This window comes from Populus euphratica, unplaced genomic scaffold, assembly GCF_000495115.2.
Source record: "Populus euphratica unplaced genomic scaffold, PopEup_1.0 scaffold147.1, whole genome shotgun sequence".
In the NCBI taxonomy this organism is placed as follows: domain Eukaryota; kingdom Viridiplantae; phylum Streptophyta; class Magnoliopsida; order Malpighiales; family Salicaceae; genus Populus; species Populus euphratica.
In genome coordinates, this window is record NW_011500032.1 from 355,138 (window position 1) to 371,893 (window position 16,756).

Consider the following 16,756-nt stretch of genomic DNA (forward strand, 5'->3'; position numbering starts at 1 on the left):
GCATGATCAAAAGGCCTGCCCTTTGAATTACCTTAAAGAGTATTATTTTGAAAAAATGTAGTTCCTTGTGTAAGTCAGTCAAAGATGAAGTAAAAATATTAAAAAAAAAATATTATTTTAAAATAAAGAAAAAATTAATTTTTTTTAAATTTTTTAAAAGTTTTTTTAAAACATAAAAAAAAAACAATTCCGACATCAACATAATTCAAATGTTATTTTCTTTAAATAATTTTAATAATAATAGTGTTCTGATCCCAGATAATAATGTATAAAAAAACTGATTGTCATTTTTGTGGCTGCTAATATTGTTTGTATGGTTGAGATTATGGTAATAGTAATGATTTAAAGTATTTTTTATTTAGAAATACATGAAAAAAACTTTTTTTAAAAAAATTATTTTTAACATATATTAAAACAATTTAAAAATATAGTTTTTTTTTAAATAATAAACTTTAAAATTTTTGGGAACGCGTCCCCGAACACTAATGGAGTATACGATAACATAATTTTTTCCCAAAAATTATGATTGTTCAAATGGATTGCCTTTTCTAAAGTAATCTAGCTTCAGAAATCCAGTAATGCAAACACATTTTACAGTCCCGTCGGCATCAACACAGAACATGCCGGTGACAATTTGCTTTGCAGGTGACTTGACTGATCCATACATGTTTGATGGTGAGGAGTAGACGGCTTAGCCCAAAAAAACTAAGAGAGAACTCTGTGCTTAACATGCTGTCTACCATTTTCTTTTCTTATGCATTCTTCCTATGCTCTCCTCTTTTGTGCTGCTTCGCTAGAGACACCATCACAACGAACAGTTTGCTTAGTGATGATGAAGCGGAGAAACTCTTGTTTCAGCAGGCAAAAAAAGAAAAGGGTTTGAACTTGGGTTTTTTACCCTGGAAGAAAATCCCGTTTACAGAAGCTATGTAGGAATTGGAATTAGACCATTGTATATTTTCTATTTGATGAACCCAAAAATATACATACATAAACACACACATATATATGATAATAAATATACACCGTCGCTGGACTGATGAACCACTCATCAAACTATTCGCCAATTGAGAAAATTAATTTTTTTTATCCGAAGATTTTTTATGATTTTATCACTATCGAACTTCACCGGAATCAAAAGAACAGCCCTATTACTCTCAGATTATTGTAATATAATGATGAGGTTGGATATTAGAGGGGAGCTTCAATACTGGAGCTTTGATGTGTATACAATCTGGTCTTCGCAATGGTGGGAGCCGAGAGACAAATGCAGTGTGCTTAATGCCTGTGGGAACTTTGGTAGCTGCAATTTATACAAAGCTGGCTTGTAAATGATTTCCGGGGTTCATGCCTAAATCACCAGAAAATTGGAACAGTGGAGATTTCTCTGGTGGATGCATCAGAAGCTCCGATGAATGTGGGAAGAATGACACCTTCTTGAGCTTGAAAATGATGAGGGTTGGGCAACCAGGCTTACCACTTGTGGTTGAGTCTGAAAATCAATGCAGAGAGAAGTGCTTCCTTCAGTGCCAATGCCAAGCTCATTCCTTTATTAAGGGGGGCCTCAATACGCGAAGGAACTGACCACCTAGCAACAGCATTTACTTGATCTGGACTGATGATCTGAAAGATCTTTAGGAAGGATATTCTTATGGTGGTCACGATCTCTTTGTTCGTGCAGCCATTTCTGACATAGGTACTTCCTTCCTCTTCCTCTTATTCTTATACGTTTATTACATACATAATGGAAGGATGGTTTTCTCGGATAGAGCATCGCAGACAAGCAGTGGACCTCATTCATAACTGAACTAAATTTCAGTCTTCCATGTCCTGACAAAGCTCCAATATTTTTGCAGAATCAAGGGCTAAAAATTGCGAGCCTTGTGGAAAAAATGTGATTCGTTATCCTCTAGGTAGTGGATCAAATTGTGGTGACCCCATGTACTTGAGTTTCGACTGTGATATTTCCACCGGAAAAATCAGCTTTAAGACACACATTGGCACCTATAATTTCACTACCATCAATTCCAGATACAAAATCATGTCATCCAACAGAAAAGAGGAGAAATTCAAACGTTCAACCTCTCGTTTCCATTGAAGGTGAATTCCATGAAACCCTGGTGTGATACCGCAGCAGGAAATTTTAGTTCTGATGTTTCATCTCAAGTTATGGTCGAAATAGATACTGGTTAGGAGCCACCTCCAGAGCCAATCTGTACAGCATCTTCAGACTGCAATGAATGGCCTAATTCAACTTGCAATGTTACAGGAAATGGTACAGAGAAATGCCTCTGCAATTCAAACTTTCAACAGGATGGCATAGCTCTAACTGCACTGAAGCTGAGGACTCTGCCTCTTGCACCAAACTGCATAGGTAGTGAAACCATATGTTTCATCTAGGTTGATTTGTTATAATTTGCACACTCCCTTTTCTTCATTATAGTTTTCGATAGGAAATCACGAGGATCTTCTAGAAATAAGAAACCATTGTCTTTGATTGTAGGAGTTACTATGTCTAGTGTCACAGTTCTATCAAGCATCAATCTTTACATATGCGTTTTGATGAGAAAGAAGGCCAAAAGGCGAGGTAAGTAGACAAATTTTCCGTGTTTAAGTTGGGATTGAAGTTCTGAAGGGATTCCTCATGTAATTAGAACTTGTCTTCTTGAAAATTCGGAAAGCCAGGAAAATGCTGAAAGAAATGCAGCTCTTCTGAATGGCACTGAGAAACGGGTCAAAAACTTGATAGACGCAGAAGAGTTCAAGGAAGAAGATAAGAAGAGAATAGATGTACATTTCTTTGATTCAGAAAGCATACTAGCTTCTACAGATTATTTTTCAGAAGAAAATAAGCTTGGAAGAGGGGGCTTTGGACCTGTTTACAGGGTAACATTACATTAACCGTTGGAGTTTGTCTAGACAGATTCTCTAGAGTTTCAGGACACGGCCTAGAGGAGTTTAAGAATGAGGTGATTTTGATTGCTAGACTGCAACATCAGAATCTCACAAGACTAGTAGGCTATTGCATAGAAGGAGATGAAAAGATTTTATGAATACATGCCTACTAAAAGCTTAGATTCCTTCATATTTGGCTAGCCTCCGAAAAAAAGTCATCATTTTCAATTTATAACATGATATTTCCGACGTCATGGTAGCTAATTTATGTTCTTTCTGAGATGGAAAACCTTTCAAGATAAAATCTTGGCAAGATACTGATTCGGGAAATGCGTTTCGACATCAATTTAGGAGGTGCTGGAGGTATGTGTATTTGTTATTACGGTTTAGAGTGTTTTTAAAAAGTTTTTTTAATTTAAAAATATATTAAAACATTGTTTTTCTAGAATTTTTATTTTTATTTTTATTTTTGACATTAACAAATTAAAACTATAAAAAAACCACTAAAAACAAAATATTAATTTAATATCTTTTTAAATAAAACACGAAAAAAATAAACAAACTACCAGACTCTTAAACCTCTTCAAGATTTTAGACTCAGGATTACTAAAAACGAGCAGTGGCTTAATATCGCCAGCATACACATTAGATTGGATTATTATCTGTCGAATCTGTGGTCTTTAGCTTCAGCGTGGTTGTTCTTGAGATTCTCAGTGGGGAAAGGAACACAAGATATCTCATTATCCTAAGAAGCCCCAAGTCTTCTAAGCTCTATATTTAATGGAATAGACACTATTATGTGAAAGTTGCAACACCACTGAGCTGTTGAGGCGTGCAAATGTTGCACTTTCATGCGTACAAGACGATCTAGCCGACCGTACATCCGCCCATGTTAAATATTTTTGAGATTAATATGAGTTTTTGGACTAATTTATACGTACTATAAATAATTTTTCACAAATTCTAAAATTAATAATTATTTAAGTTTTTAGAAAATATCATATAAGCAATTAAGAATTCAAATCTAAAACTATAAAAAAAAAAATTTTTTTGATCTCAAATCCTTAGCACTTAACCACTTTTATCCGGCGTCAAATTTTGTTAAAATGCTCAGTAAAGAAGCACCAAGCTTTCTTTTTCGATGGAAAAATGAAGTAAAGGATTACAAAGAAATAGATTTTATATATATATAAAGAAACAAAAATAAATTTTCTTGTAATTGACCGATAATGTTTTGTGAGAGTCTTTTCTCCTCTTTATTTTTCTTTATTCTTTATTTTTTTTTAATTTTCTGTTATTGTTAATATATATATACAAAGGTGAAAAGTTATTACTGTTTGTTAATTATTGTCAGGATATAACTTTTCATCATTTTTTAATATTATCTAATTAATATAAATAAAATTACCATGGATTGGGTTTGCTAACTCAAATCCGATTTTTTCACTCAGCTTAAAATATTGCAAAGCTTCTGGATCTTCAAACGTTAATCGGTTCCATAGGAAGGTGTTTTCTTTTTTTGTCAATATAAGGTAAAACCTCACGTGTCTCCATGACATCATTCATGCGTAATGCTTCCGTTCAGCAATTGTAAACAAAACCTCAGAATTTCACTATTGTACTTGTGTAATTCACCAATAAACTATTTGTGTAATTCACCGATAAGTTATTTTATATTAATATTAAATTAGTTGGGAATTAATTAATTAATTAATTTTTAATAAAGTTATTTTCATATTATATTGTGAAGTATAAATTTAATGGGTTAACTAAAATATTTATTTTTCATTGTTTTTTATTCCTCATTTAATATTGAATTATTTTAATTATATATTTTTTTATATTTTTCATTGTTTTTTTAAAATTGTTTTTTATTCCTCATTTAATATTGAATTATTTTAATTATATATATATTTTTATAAATTTTATCTTTTAATATTTAATTTACCAAGAATTGAGCTTAATTTTTATTTTATTTTCTACAAGATTATCATAATTTTATTTAATTTTTATTTAATATTAAATAAAATTATAAATACAGTTTAAAAATACTGAAAAGATATTTTTTTATAATATTATAAGCTGATTATTATAAAAATAAAATAAAAATCATACAGTTTATTTACCATTGTTGCATATATATATATATATATGTATGTATATTAGTAAATTAAATAAACTTATTGAATTCAGTCGTGTCAAATGACACGAGTCTTAGAATTTTTTGCTTCTTTAAAAATGTTTACGTCGTCTGCACGTTATTTTAACATCGAGAAGATTTTTATCCAGCCCTCAGCAGACAGGGTGCTAGCAATTTAGTTATTGCCAAGATAAATTCAAACACGGGGATGTTGTTAAAAAACTGTTTGTAAAATATTACTTAAATGGCATCCAATGAATTTTGTAGATTTTCTAGTGTATGAAAAGAAAGATAGATCATTTCCTCGTTTTTTTATTAAGCAAATTAAGAAAGTTGAAATATAAAACAATATCATCTTCAACCACCCTCACCGAGCAACCCCACTGCACAGTTGACGTCCATCATTCCATCAATAATGGATGCCAATAATTTCAAGAAAAGGGATCATTTTTTCTTTATTTTTGTAAGCACAAAAGCAACACAGAAATTTACTATACAAGAATGGTCAAGGGGGAATGGGAAGACGTGCGTTTCTCCATTGATTTGGAGTCAAGCCCAGGTTGATGGCTATATCTGATCCAAACATGATCAAGGAGATTCTCGCAAATACAACTGCAGGGTCATGATGTAGTCTCCATCCTTAATCGAGTTTCCTACTGTTGCTAGTTATGATATTTTTTTCTTTTTTGGGATCAGACATACCATGGTTAAGGAAAAATAAATCGAGATTTCTGACTCTGGCTTGGCATGGATCTTTGGAGGCAAACCAACAGAGGACAGAACACAGAGAGGAGTTGGGACTTGGTAAGTTTTACTGTTTGTCTAACCATGGGATACCTTAAAATGTTGATCACACGTCTGAGTTAGCAAACCCGATGCACACTTTCTTGTCGTGCAGTGGCTACATGTCTGCAGAGTATGCATTGGATGACGTTTTTCAATCAAGGGCGATGTCTTTAGCTCTGGCTTAGTTGTACTTGGAACTCTGTGGGATAAGAAATACGGCGTCTTACAAGTCTAATCATAACTTTTAGCCTTTCAGCTTATCTGAATAATCAAGATTTTTGTAGCCACTCTTTGTTTGTCTCTGCAACGTCCTAATTTTGATTTTCGAAGTTTTCCCAGGCATGGAGGTTGTGGAAAGAGGAAAAGGTACTGTATGGATCGAGAATTATGCGAAACTTGTGATGCCAAAGAATTTGTGAGGTGTGTGAATGTTGGCCTCTTATGTGTGCAAGAACATCCATGGGATCGTTCAACCTTGTCGAACATAGTTTTCGTGCTTGGAAGTGAAACTGCATCTCTACTATCTTCTAAGCAACAGGATTTGCAGTGAGCAGATCCCTTTCTAGCACTGGTTCTTCTTCTAGCAAAGCAGATTCATACGTCGAGTTAACAAATACCTTGTGGACGACAATGTGGGGGCCTTTTGGAAATCCTTCTCTCCTCTGAATCAATCTAGCAGGGCGTGTCATACTTCTGATCGATTTGATGTTTTTTGTCTAGTTCCATTTACTCAGAGCCATTGTCTTTAAAATTTGTCAAGTGAATTCGGATCAAGCAACATGAAAGGAGAAATTATAAAGCTGGAATATTATTTATGAAAAGTTGACAGAACCTAGACAACTTACAGAAATACAACAAACACAAACACAAGAACATAGAATTCTGCTTAATAGATTTACAATATAAAAACTCTAATTTAAAATTTTATTATTAAATATTTCTTTTAAAGTATTCTATATTTCTAAGAGATTTACAACTCTTTAAATAAACTAAAAAATTAGAACTAAACAAACTACAAAGATTCAAAAATAAAAAGGAAAAATAACAAAATTAGGTCAAATAAAATAAATGTTTGATTCCAGTTTGGAGATCTTCGGCTTCTTAGCTATTTACACTGGCCGACCCACTATAGAACTGGACATATAAAATCTACTGAAAAATTTCGAGATGAATGCAACAGATATATCGATTGACTTTTTTTGTCACAATCCATGCCTTTTCTTTTCTTGGATTTAATCTTTTCCTATTTGATTATAGATATCCATGCAATGATATTCATGTAGCCTAGTTGTAATAAATTTACAATTGACTAATCAGAATCACCTGCGTCCAAAGTTTCACAATTTCTTGTATAACTGCAGTGATGATCTAAACAGAAATGGAGATGAAATAAAAAAAGTTGATTCTCACAAATCATAATGAAGATTGAATCACGAGGTTGATGGAAAATGCAATGGACTGTAGAACAAAATGCTAATGTAGAGAAGTCATGAGGGCCTCAGCTTAGGAGGCATTGTGTGATCGATTTCAAGCCTTGAAAAATGTTCTGAAGGAAAACCTAAGGGGCTCAAGGACGACTACTCTCATCCCATAGATTTTCTATAATGTAATTTGAACGTTACAGCGGTGGAATCTTTATTTTTTAGTTTTATATATTGTCTCCTGTCAAAAAGAGAGAACAGTGAGTGAACCGTGGAGCATAAAAATCCATGCACATTGACAATGGTCGTAAAAGGTCACTATCATAGGATAAAATATGTAGATTATAGATACACCTAAAAAGCCAGATGTGCTTTTATCTATGGAGCCCCGCGTAATCATAGATTCTTAATTGTTTTTAACATAAAGATGAAGAAATTTGAAACCTACTGGGCCACAGATAAAAAGATGAAATAGACATAAATCCGAAGACCTTGACCTCTGTCACACATTAGCATGACAGCTTCCCTGCTCAATAATTCAACTTAATCTATTAAATTACCATTCAAATTACAGTTTATTATTGTTTTACCCTCTCTGCTCTGATACAGAATGTGGTGACTTCTTTCATTTGGAGGGGAGCATATTGAGTAAAGCAGAAAGACAACATCTGCTTCTCTGTGATTTATTTCTTGTCATATTGTCGGGGACGATTAATAAACTGCGGATGCAGGGGCAATGATCCTGTTGTTTGGTAAAGAGGTGTTATAGAAAAATTATTAATACTTTATGATTCTTTGGATGGTTTATGATCGACTATAAATACATATTATGCAACTCTATTTTAATATAACAAAAATAAAGACTCTTTATTTTTATGGATGTAGGCACATTACCGAATGACTTTAAATCTTATATTCTTTCTCGTTTTTCTCTTATTGCAATATTCATCTATAATTGACCAGTTTTTTACAACCCTGATAATAACTGAGTGCTGGTTTGTATGTTCATACAAAGGGCTAGGTACGAGGGGATTGAGTATTTGTTGATGCACAAGTTGATCCGAGAATATTCATTATTGTTAAAAAAAGAGGGTTATGTTAATTTAGCTTAACGAGGCCAGTTTTTATGCAAGTTTTGAAAACTTTAGTGTGTTTTTAGTATCGTGATAATTTGTGTGGTTATAATTTGAAAAAGTAATATTTTCATAACCAAGATTTTAAGAGTTTTGTACAAGTCTCATGCAAAACTGCAAAACTATAATTATGAGTTGATTAACTAAATACTTTCAAAAACCGTGATTGAGGTAAAACGCAGTTTCAACTGCTCCTCATCACTGTGCTACACAGACCTTTAAAAGAAAGTGTGGAATCGGGGAATGAAAACCCCAGGCTGAGCTGGAGTGACTCAGACCTGAACATTCTCAATGATGAGTCCAGGCATTGTAAATTTCTTCCGGTATATATATATAGGCTTAAAGATTGGTCTATTTGTAAAGCAAGTTTGCAGAGAACTATGATGTGAAGCTTCATGTGGATTGTAACTAGTGCTTTAGACTAAACATTAAAATAAGCTGAAGATCAATAATTCTTACATACAGACAAGTTTGTCATTAGTATTGTAATCATGCAATAATCCTTGACGCGCCCTGTGACATGCTGACTAAATTCAACTTTTTGAGGGCATTGTTGATATTGGTAATCAACATCAAGGCAAAATTTTCAGATAGGACAAGACGTGAGAACTTTAATAGAAGATCCAGTAGAGATTAGATGATTAGATCTTTGGCTACCATTATAGACTGTCTAGTTAAGAGGAAAAATCTAACAACTGACATTCTTTCCTAATCATAGGTAAAAAGAAATATCAGAAGAATAATAATCATAATTACCAACTTTCAAAGACAGATGCTACCCCCTACTTTCTTTCTGTATGTGTTTTTGTTCTGTTCTTTGCTTCTGCATTGCTTGGCAGGAGATACCTTAACAAGAAACAGTCCTATTAGAGACAGTAGAGGAGAAACTCTTGTTTCTAATGGAGAAAAATTTGAACTTGGTTTCTTTACTCCTAATGGAAGCACTGAAAGAAGATATGTTGGCATTTGGTATTACAAGTCTAGTCCACGCACGGTTGTGTGGGTTGCAAATAGAGACAATCCACTTTTAGATCACAGTGGAGTCTTCTCTGTTGACGAGAATGGAAACCTTGAGATACTGGACGGGAGGGGGAGATCTTTCTGGTCAATAAATCTTGAAAAACCATCCTCTATGAACAGGATAGCCAAGCTAATGGACACTGGTAACCTGGTCGTCAGCGATGAAGATGATGAGAAGCACTTGACAGGAATTCTGTGGCAGAGTTTTGAAAATCCAACTGAAACATTTCTTCCAGGGATGAAATTGGATGAAGATATGGCACTCATTTCATGGAAAAGTTATGATGACCCAGCATCTGGAAACTTCAGTTTTCAGCTAGATCGAGAAGCAAACCAGTTTGTCATTTGGAAAAGATCCATTAGGTACTGGAGAAGTGGAATTTCGGATAATGGTCTCAGCTCCAGAAGTGAAATGCCTTCTGCAATATCTTACTTCCTGTCAAATTTCACCTCGACTTCAGTCCGCAATGATTCTGTTCCGTATATCACTTCATCTTTGTACACAAATACAAGAATGGTGATGAGTTTTGCTGGCCAAATTCAGTACCTGCAGTTGAATACTGAGAAGACTTGGTCCGTGATTTGGGCCCAGCCTAGGACTAGATGCAGTCTCTATAATGCTTGCGGTAATTTTGGTAGCTGCAATAGTAATAATGAAGTGGTTTGTAAATGTTTGCCTGGTTTTCAGCCTGTCTCACCAGAGTACTGGAATTCTGGAGATAATTCAAGAGGATGCACCAGAAGATCACCATTATGCAGCAACAGTGCTACAAGTGACACATTTTTGAGCTTAAAGATGATGAAAGTAGTAAATCCGGATGCACAATTCAAGGCTAACAGTGAGGTGGAATGTAAAATGGAGTGCCTCAACAACTGCCAATGTGAGGCTTTCTCATATGAAGAAGCAGAAACCACTAAAGGAGGTGAACCTGAAAGTGCCACCTGCTGGATTTGGACTGATGATCTCAGGGACATTCAAGAGGAGTATGATGGTGGCCGTGATCTCCATGTACGCGTATCAGTCTCTGATATAGGTAAGTTTTTTTCCCCTTTCTAAAACATGTAAAACTCTTTGTTGTTTAATTTCTGCAAACAAAGCTTTTGATGTGGGTCTGCTTTTCAATTGGAGCTCTCTACAAATTTGATTTCGCTATTCCCCTATCAGATGAGGTCACTGGGCTATGGTTGCCCTTACACCTTACGATATAGTGAGTGACTCCAAAAATACTACAAACCTCACGGTTATTCTAAAAGTGATTCTAGTCCAACCATTAGAAAAGGATAAAAAGATGGTGATCCTAGTCTCTGCATTTTGCTTGATCCTACACTTGCTAACCTTTCTTAAGGCTATGATCATGGAGGTTTGAGAAATGAAATGAATTCCTTTGTCGAACATGCGCTTTGATAGTATATAACTAGATTGCAATGGTTAGTGTTTTTGAGTTTTCAGAACTTCTGTTTCTGCAGAATCAGCAGCAACAACTTGTGGGACTTGTGGAACTAACATGATTCCCTATCCCCTTAGCACTGGACCAAAATGTGGTGATCCCGCATACCTTAATTTCTACTGCAACCTCTCGTCAGGCCAGCTTAACTTTAAGGCAAGAGGCGACACCTACAGAGTCACAAAAATCAATCCTGGAATGCACTCATTTGTCATCCAAACTGAAACTGCAGATAGTTGCAAGTCCATAAAATCAAATGGAAATCTATTACAGCTCAATCAATCATCTCCATTCCATGTGATTAGATTTTGCAATGTTGATCTGGGTAACATTAGTTCAACTATTTCTTTCACGGGTGGAGACGAGGTTGAGATCGGTTGGGATCCGCCACCTGAGCCAACTTGTTTTTCTTCTTCAGACTGCAAATATTGGCCAAATTCAAGTTGCAGTGCAAGAATAGATGGAAAGAAATTGTGCCTTTGTAATGCAAAGTTTAAATGGGATGGTTTGAAGTTGAAATGTACAGAAGGTAAGAATTCTAGAATTGCTCATAAGTATGGAACGATATGCCTTTTACGAGTTGTTTTCTGTTTCTGATTGCAGCAGGTCATTACAGTGAGAAAAAAGATCGTTCTTCAATAGGAAAGATTCCATTGTCTCTGATCATTGCAGTAGCTTTGATTAGTCTCATTGCTTTAGCTGTTCTCTCAAGCACCATTGTTTTCATATGTTTGCAGAGAAGAAGGATGCCGAAGCTACGAGGTAAGCAATATCTATTCAACAATGTCAATTGTTTTCTTCTACCAAGAGAATAACACTATCTTGGAAGACTTCTCAACGTGGATAAGATGCTAATAACACTTCATGACATTGATATATGAGTTCAGAAAACAAGGGAATTTTTCCAAGAAATTTAGGACTTCACTTCAATGGTAGCGAGAGACTTGTCAAAGACTTAATTGACTCAGATCGGTTCAATGAAGATGAGACAAAGGCTATAGATGTGCCATGTTTTGACTTGGAAAGCCTATTAGCTGCTACAGATAACTTCTCAAATGTAAACAAGCTAGGACAAGGTGGCTTCGGGCCTGTCTACAAGGTAAAGATATAATACTTTTGATCACAGTTTCTTTATCAGAAACCTCAAATATTCACTGATAGATGCATCTTTCAAAAATTTGATGTCTGTGGGGTTAGGCTACATTTCCAGGTGGAGAAAAAATTGCTGTCAAGAGGCTATCAAGTGGTTCTGGTCAAGGGTTAGAAGAATTCAAAAATGAGGTTGTCCTGATTGCCAAGCTACAACACAGGAATCTTGTGAGGCTTCTGGGCTATTGTGTTGAAGGAGATGAAAAGATGTTACTGTATGAGTATATGCCGAACAAAAGCTTAGACTCATTCTTATTTGGTTTGTTCCACCTACTTATCTTCCTTACATTGCATAACATTAATATGTTGACTGACTGAAACTAAAGTCATTCTCTTGATTTGAAACGAAACCCTGCAAGATCGAAAGCTGTGTGTGTCACTGGACTGGGAGATGCGCTATAACATCATCATTGGAATTGCTCGAGGGCTTCTTTATCTTCACCAGGATTCTAGGTTGAGAATCATTCATAGAGACTTGAAATCAAGCAACATTCTTCTGGATGAAGAAATGAACCCCAAGATTTCCGACTTTGGCTTGGCAAGAATTTTTGGAGGCAACGAAACTGCCGCAAACACGAACAGAGTTGTTGGAACCTAGTAGGTTCTAATTGATTGTAAAGTCTTCTACTTTATTTAGACAATTTCATGTCTATTCCTTGACTTCTACTCTGCCTGTTATGCAGTGGTTACATTGCTCCTGAGTATGCATTAGATGGCCTTTTTTCTTTCAAATCAGATGTGTTCAGTTTTGGCGTTGTTGTGCTTGAGATTGTCAGTGGAAAAAGGAACACAGGATGCTATCATCCAGAACAATCTTTAAGCCTTCTAGGCCATGTAAGCTTCTTGATTTTAACCAGCAATTGAGCAAGTACAGCTTAGCCTAAAGAAATTGTTGCTAAGATGTTAAATGTGTGCTGCTAAAATTGGTACTGTCCTAGTGTTCATCAACTAACATAATGACATTTTCTGTTTCTAAACTATTCACAGGCCTGGAATCTTTGGAAAGAAGACAAGGCAATGGAGTTGTTGGACCAGACATTAAGCAAAACATGCAACACAGATGAATTTGTGAGGTGTGTAAATGTTGGGCTATTAAGTGTGCAAGAAGACCCTAGTGATCGCCCCACAGTATCCAACATACTTTTCATGCTTGGAAGTGAAACTCCTACTCTTCCAGATCCTAAGCAACCTGCATTTGTCTTTAGGCGATGCCCTTCTAGCAGAGCTTCTTCATCTAGTAAACCAGACACAGTTTCCAATAATGGGTTAACAGTCACCCTAGAAGATGGCAGATAGAAAGAGTTGTTACTAATTATCAGGCTTTGTTGCTGTGTTTTTCCTGATAAAGAATATTTTCTAGCCTGCTTTACGTGTTTTTGATTTTTATTCTTACTTAACTGTACAATATCATTGATTTCAGGATTGCTAGTAATTTCCATCTATTGTAATCAACGTTTTCTGTTCTTTTCCCTGAAAGCTGCACAAGTCACTATTCCTTGTCAGGACACTAATGTGCAGGTCCGGGATATTCTATCCCAGTGCTAGAAGTGGAGACGCATGAGTGCCAGAGAAAGATGAAAAGCCTACATCTACACTCCACTCTGCACAGTCCATTCATGTATTGTCCCCACAGTTCCATTACTAATGAAATTTCTCCAAATAAAAGTTGCTTGTAATAAGTATAGTTTGACGGGCCTGGCCACTATCTTTTGGAAGTTTACATATACTATAGACGTTTTAGTGGACGCGAGTCTAAAGATGGCGTGAATTGCAGAAACTCCAATGAAACAGCACTTGAACTAAGAAAAGATGATGGGCGTGGCCTCTACTTGATGATACTTCTATCTATCATATATAAAGGACGTTTGGCACCACGTTTAAAAAGTATTTTAAAAAAAACTTGAATCTATCATATATAAAGGACGTTTGGCACCAGTTTGAAAAGTATTTTAAAAAGAACTTGAATTTTTTTTGTTTTGAACTAATATATTTTTAATATTTTTAAATTATTTTGATGTAATAATCTTTAAAATAATTTTAAAAAAATAAAAAAATATTATTAACATACTTTTTTAAATAAAAAATATTTTAAAAAATAACAACAACCATACTTCCAAATTATAATCCCATTGTACCTTAATCTACCAAACCTATCTCACTTTCTCAGTCCATATTCCAATCAATTCATGCTGCAACCTTGCAAGCGTCACTTTGATGCTGGCATATGTCGGCTATGATGAACGTACTCCACGACAAGGCATCTTCTTTCTTCTTCTAGTCCTCTGCATCTTATGTCACAACCCGATTTCTGAGCTCATTACCGGTAACACAAATATATCACCTTAAAATATTGGCTAAGCTTCAAAATTTATATATTTAATATTATAAAAATTATAAAATTGAACAGCATAGAATAAAATATCTAAATAAGAAATTCAATAAATAAATTAAAATCCGACTCTTTCATAAATAATTCAAAATGAATTCAAAACATGTTAAAACAATTTCATGAAGTATCTATGAATAATAAATAAAAAATAAACTAATTGTCGAGTGTTTGTTAAAATAGTTCAAGACATCGAATTTTAGGAGGTCTAGTGTTTGTTAAAATAGTTCATAATCCACAAAATAAATTTCAGAGGGTTGCAACAAGTAGTGTTTAGAAATAGTTTGCTACAATAATCTCAGAGTATGGAACCTTGCCAGGAGAGCCATGGGCACCAACCATTTTAGCTAGCACAGCCTCGCACCTTACTGCATACCAAACATAACAACAGGAGGGAAATGGCGCACAAGTTCACCTGATGCGATAAAAATCTCCGAGAACCAACAAGAGTTAGCAACACGTCCGAAAGCAGACATCGAATATTGAATATTTAAGCAAATCAGTAACAACAATTACACACATTCAATGGAACACTTGGAACATGTCAATCATGCATTGAAAAAATGTAGAAGACGAGTGTCTCTCTTGTTACTAATACGCTGATAGTTCCAAGCTGTCACCGAAAAACGGAGGAAACTGCCAAGGATCTCATAGTAGAAATGCTAACATAACCTGTACCAGATAATAAAAAACACTAAAAGACCACTCGAATGAATTAAGATAAAAGATTGCAACTTTAAATTTAGAAATCAAAATATAGTTATAAAATGTAATTCATCCATAATGCTGAACATATCCAAAATTAATTAAAACTAATAAACCTGATTAATCCAACTGTTGGGTCAACTAGTCAACTGAAATGATTAATTGGTTGGTTGGCATTAGAAATCAACTAGTCATTTGATTTAGATTAATTGGTTGACCAGTTAATTATAATTTTTAGAATCTTAATTTATCATTTTTTAAATCTGTAAATCTCAAAAACAATCAATCTATTCTTCAATGCCCATAATTCTAATTATAAATTCATTTTCAGCGAGCTAATATCCAAAAATATCTATTAAATATATTAAATCATTCAACCATCAAATTATAATAAAAATTCTAAACTTTTATTTAATCCTTCAACCATCTAGAAAAATAATAAAAGAGGAAAATACTTACTTGTTTCTTCAACACTTTCTGAAACCAAAACTTAAGCTTGGAATTGAATTCAGCTTAGAACTGAATTCCTTGGTATCGAAGAAAAGTCACGTTAGAGGGAAGGAAAAGAGGAGAAGGGTAAATCAATTCTTTGGCAAAATTCTCTTTAAATACATGGGTTAGGTTGGGTTCTTGGGTTTGGACTAAACTTGAGTTTCGGTACGCATAACAACATAATTACTATATATATATATATGATCATCATTCTTACTTGATTATTGTCCTTGATTGTATATATTGTTTTATGTTTCCCTTACTTATTCCGCTCTTATAATATGGGGATTTTGATCCGAACAATTTCAACAAAGACGAATTCAATCAATGTCATGACATAATTGAATTTGTCCTGACTTTTTGTCAACTGCTGTTGTTCTCACACTACTTTTGCTTTGATTATGTTCTTGCTGATATTCTTGATGGTAGAGTTAAGGAATTTGTTTATCCTGGCAGAGTTGTCAATGGTGGAGAAATTAGTGGTGTCTTCTTAATGCTGGAGATGAAGAAATTAGTGCCTTCTTGGTCTTGGAGATGAATGGATCGTTAATAATGATTGGGTTCTTGCTTACAAGGAGCACATGTTATGTGAAAGTCCTGATGGAGCTCTCACGTGAATCCATGTAGGGCTTTTGTGTGTTCATGAATCTCCAGCTGATAGACCAACAATGCCGTTAGTGACTCTGATGTTGAGTAATGATAATGCTTTATTTCCATCTCCAAAATAACCTGCATTTTCAAGTCTTTGTCGTAGGATGTCTTGCAATTTGGCTGCCTTCCGTTTTCACAACACATCTACTAGATATTCTAACAATGATTGGACAATTAGCCTGCCTGAGGCTCGATAGGACTTTTCAGGTTTTTCCATTCTCTTGACAGGTTTATAAATTGAAGTTAATGAATTCAATAATCTAAAAGTTGTTGGATAGTACTGTCTTATGGATAATCTACCTAAATTATAAAAGCAAGTATGTGCTTCACAATATAGGGCCTGCTCTGCCACTAAAGGTCCTTTATGCCAGTGGAGTTGTCACCATTTTGGCAGATTTCTATTTGCTGTAAGGCTCGTAGTGCTTCATATCCAACTTGCGAACAAATATTAGAAATATAAGATTTAAAGGAGAGCTTGATATTCTCCAACGCCCCTCCCCCCCCCCCCCACAAAAAAAAAAAAAAAACAAACA

The 16,756-nt window shown here is 34.6% G+C and overlaps 1 protein-coding gene, 1 long non-coding RNA gene and 1 pseudogene across 3 annotated transcripts; all 3 read left to right on the forward strand.

Annotated features, from left to right (window-relative positions):
* Positions 1 to 1,055: 1,055 nt before the first annotated feature.
* On the forward strand, positions 1,056 to 2,901 carry LOC105142550 (G-type lectin S-receptor-like serine/threonine-protein kinase At4g03230; annotated as a pseudogene).
* Positions 2,902 to 5,747: 2,846 nt separating this feature from the next.
* On the forward strand, positions 5,748 to 6,620 carry LOC105142533 (uncharacterized). The gene is made up of 2 exons (XR_845571.1): positions 5,748 to 5,839; positions 5,934 to 6,620. It is a non-coding gene; the product is annotated as an uncharacterized LOC105142533 (long non-coding RNA).
* Positions 6,621 to 9,040: 2,420 nt separating this feature from the next.
* Positions 9,041 to 13,465, forward strand: LOC105142536 (G-type lectin S-receptor-like Serine/Threonine-kinase). Of its 2 annotated transcripts, none has more exons than XM_011050216.1 (8): positions 9,041 to 10,429; positions 10,863 to 11,369; positions 11,447 to 11,602; positions 11,728 to 11,939; positions 12,038 to 12,248; positions 12,349 to 12,586; positions 12,673 to 12,823; positions 12,977 to 13,465. In XM_011050216.1, the coding sequence occupies exons 1-8, from the start codon at positions 9,148 to 9,150 to the stop codon at positions 13,283 to 13,285; spliced, it is 3,066 nt and encodes a 1,021-aa protein (XP_011048518.1). In that variant the 5' UTR covers positions 9,041 to 9,147; the 3' UTR covers positions 13,286 to 13,465. The 2 variants fall into 2 exon arrangements, with proteins under 2 accessions (XP_011048518.1, XP_011048516.1); XM_011050214.1 differs by having other exon boundaries at positions 9,042 to 10,429; positions 11,444 to 11,602.
* The last annotated feature ends 3,291 nt before the right edge of the window (positions 13,466 to 16,756 follow it).

What these genes read in the sequence shown, in the direction of transcription:
- LOC105142536 (XM_011050214.1), top strand. Translation starts at nt 9,148, where the DNA reads ATGCTACCCCCTACTTTCTTTCTGTATGTGTTTTTGTTCTGTTCTTTG. An exon ending in GAAGTTGAAATGTACAGAAG is followed by an intron (nt 11,370 to 11,443) that starts GTAAGAATTCTA and finishes TTCTGATTGCAG; the next exon opens with CAGGTCATTACAGTGAGAAA. An exon ending in AAGGATGCCGAAGCTACGAG is followed by an intron (nt 11,603 to 11,727) that starts GTAAGCAATATC and finishes ATATGAGTTCAG; the next exon opens with AAAACAAGGGAATTTTTCCA.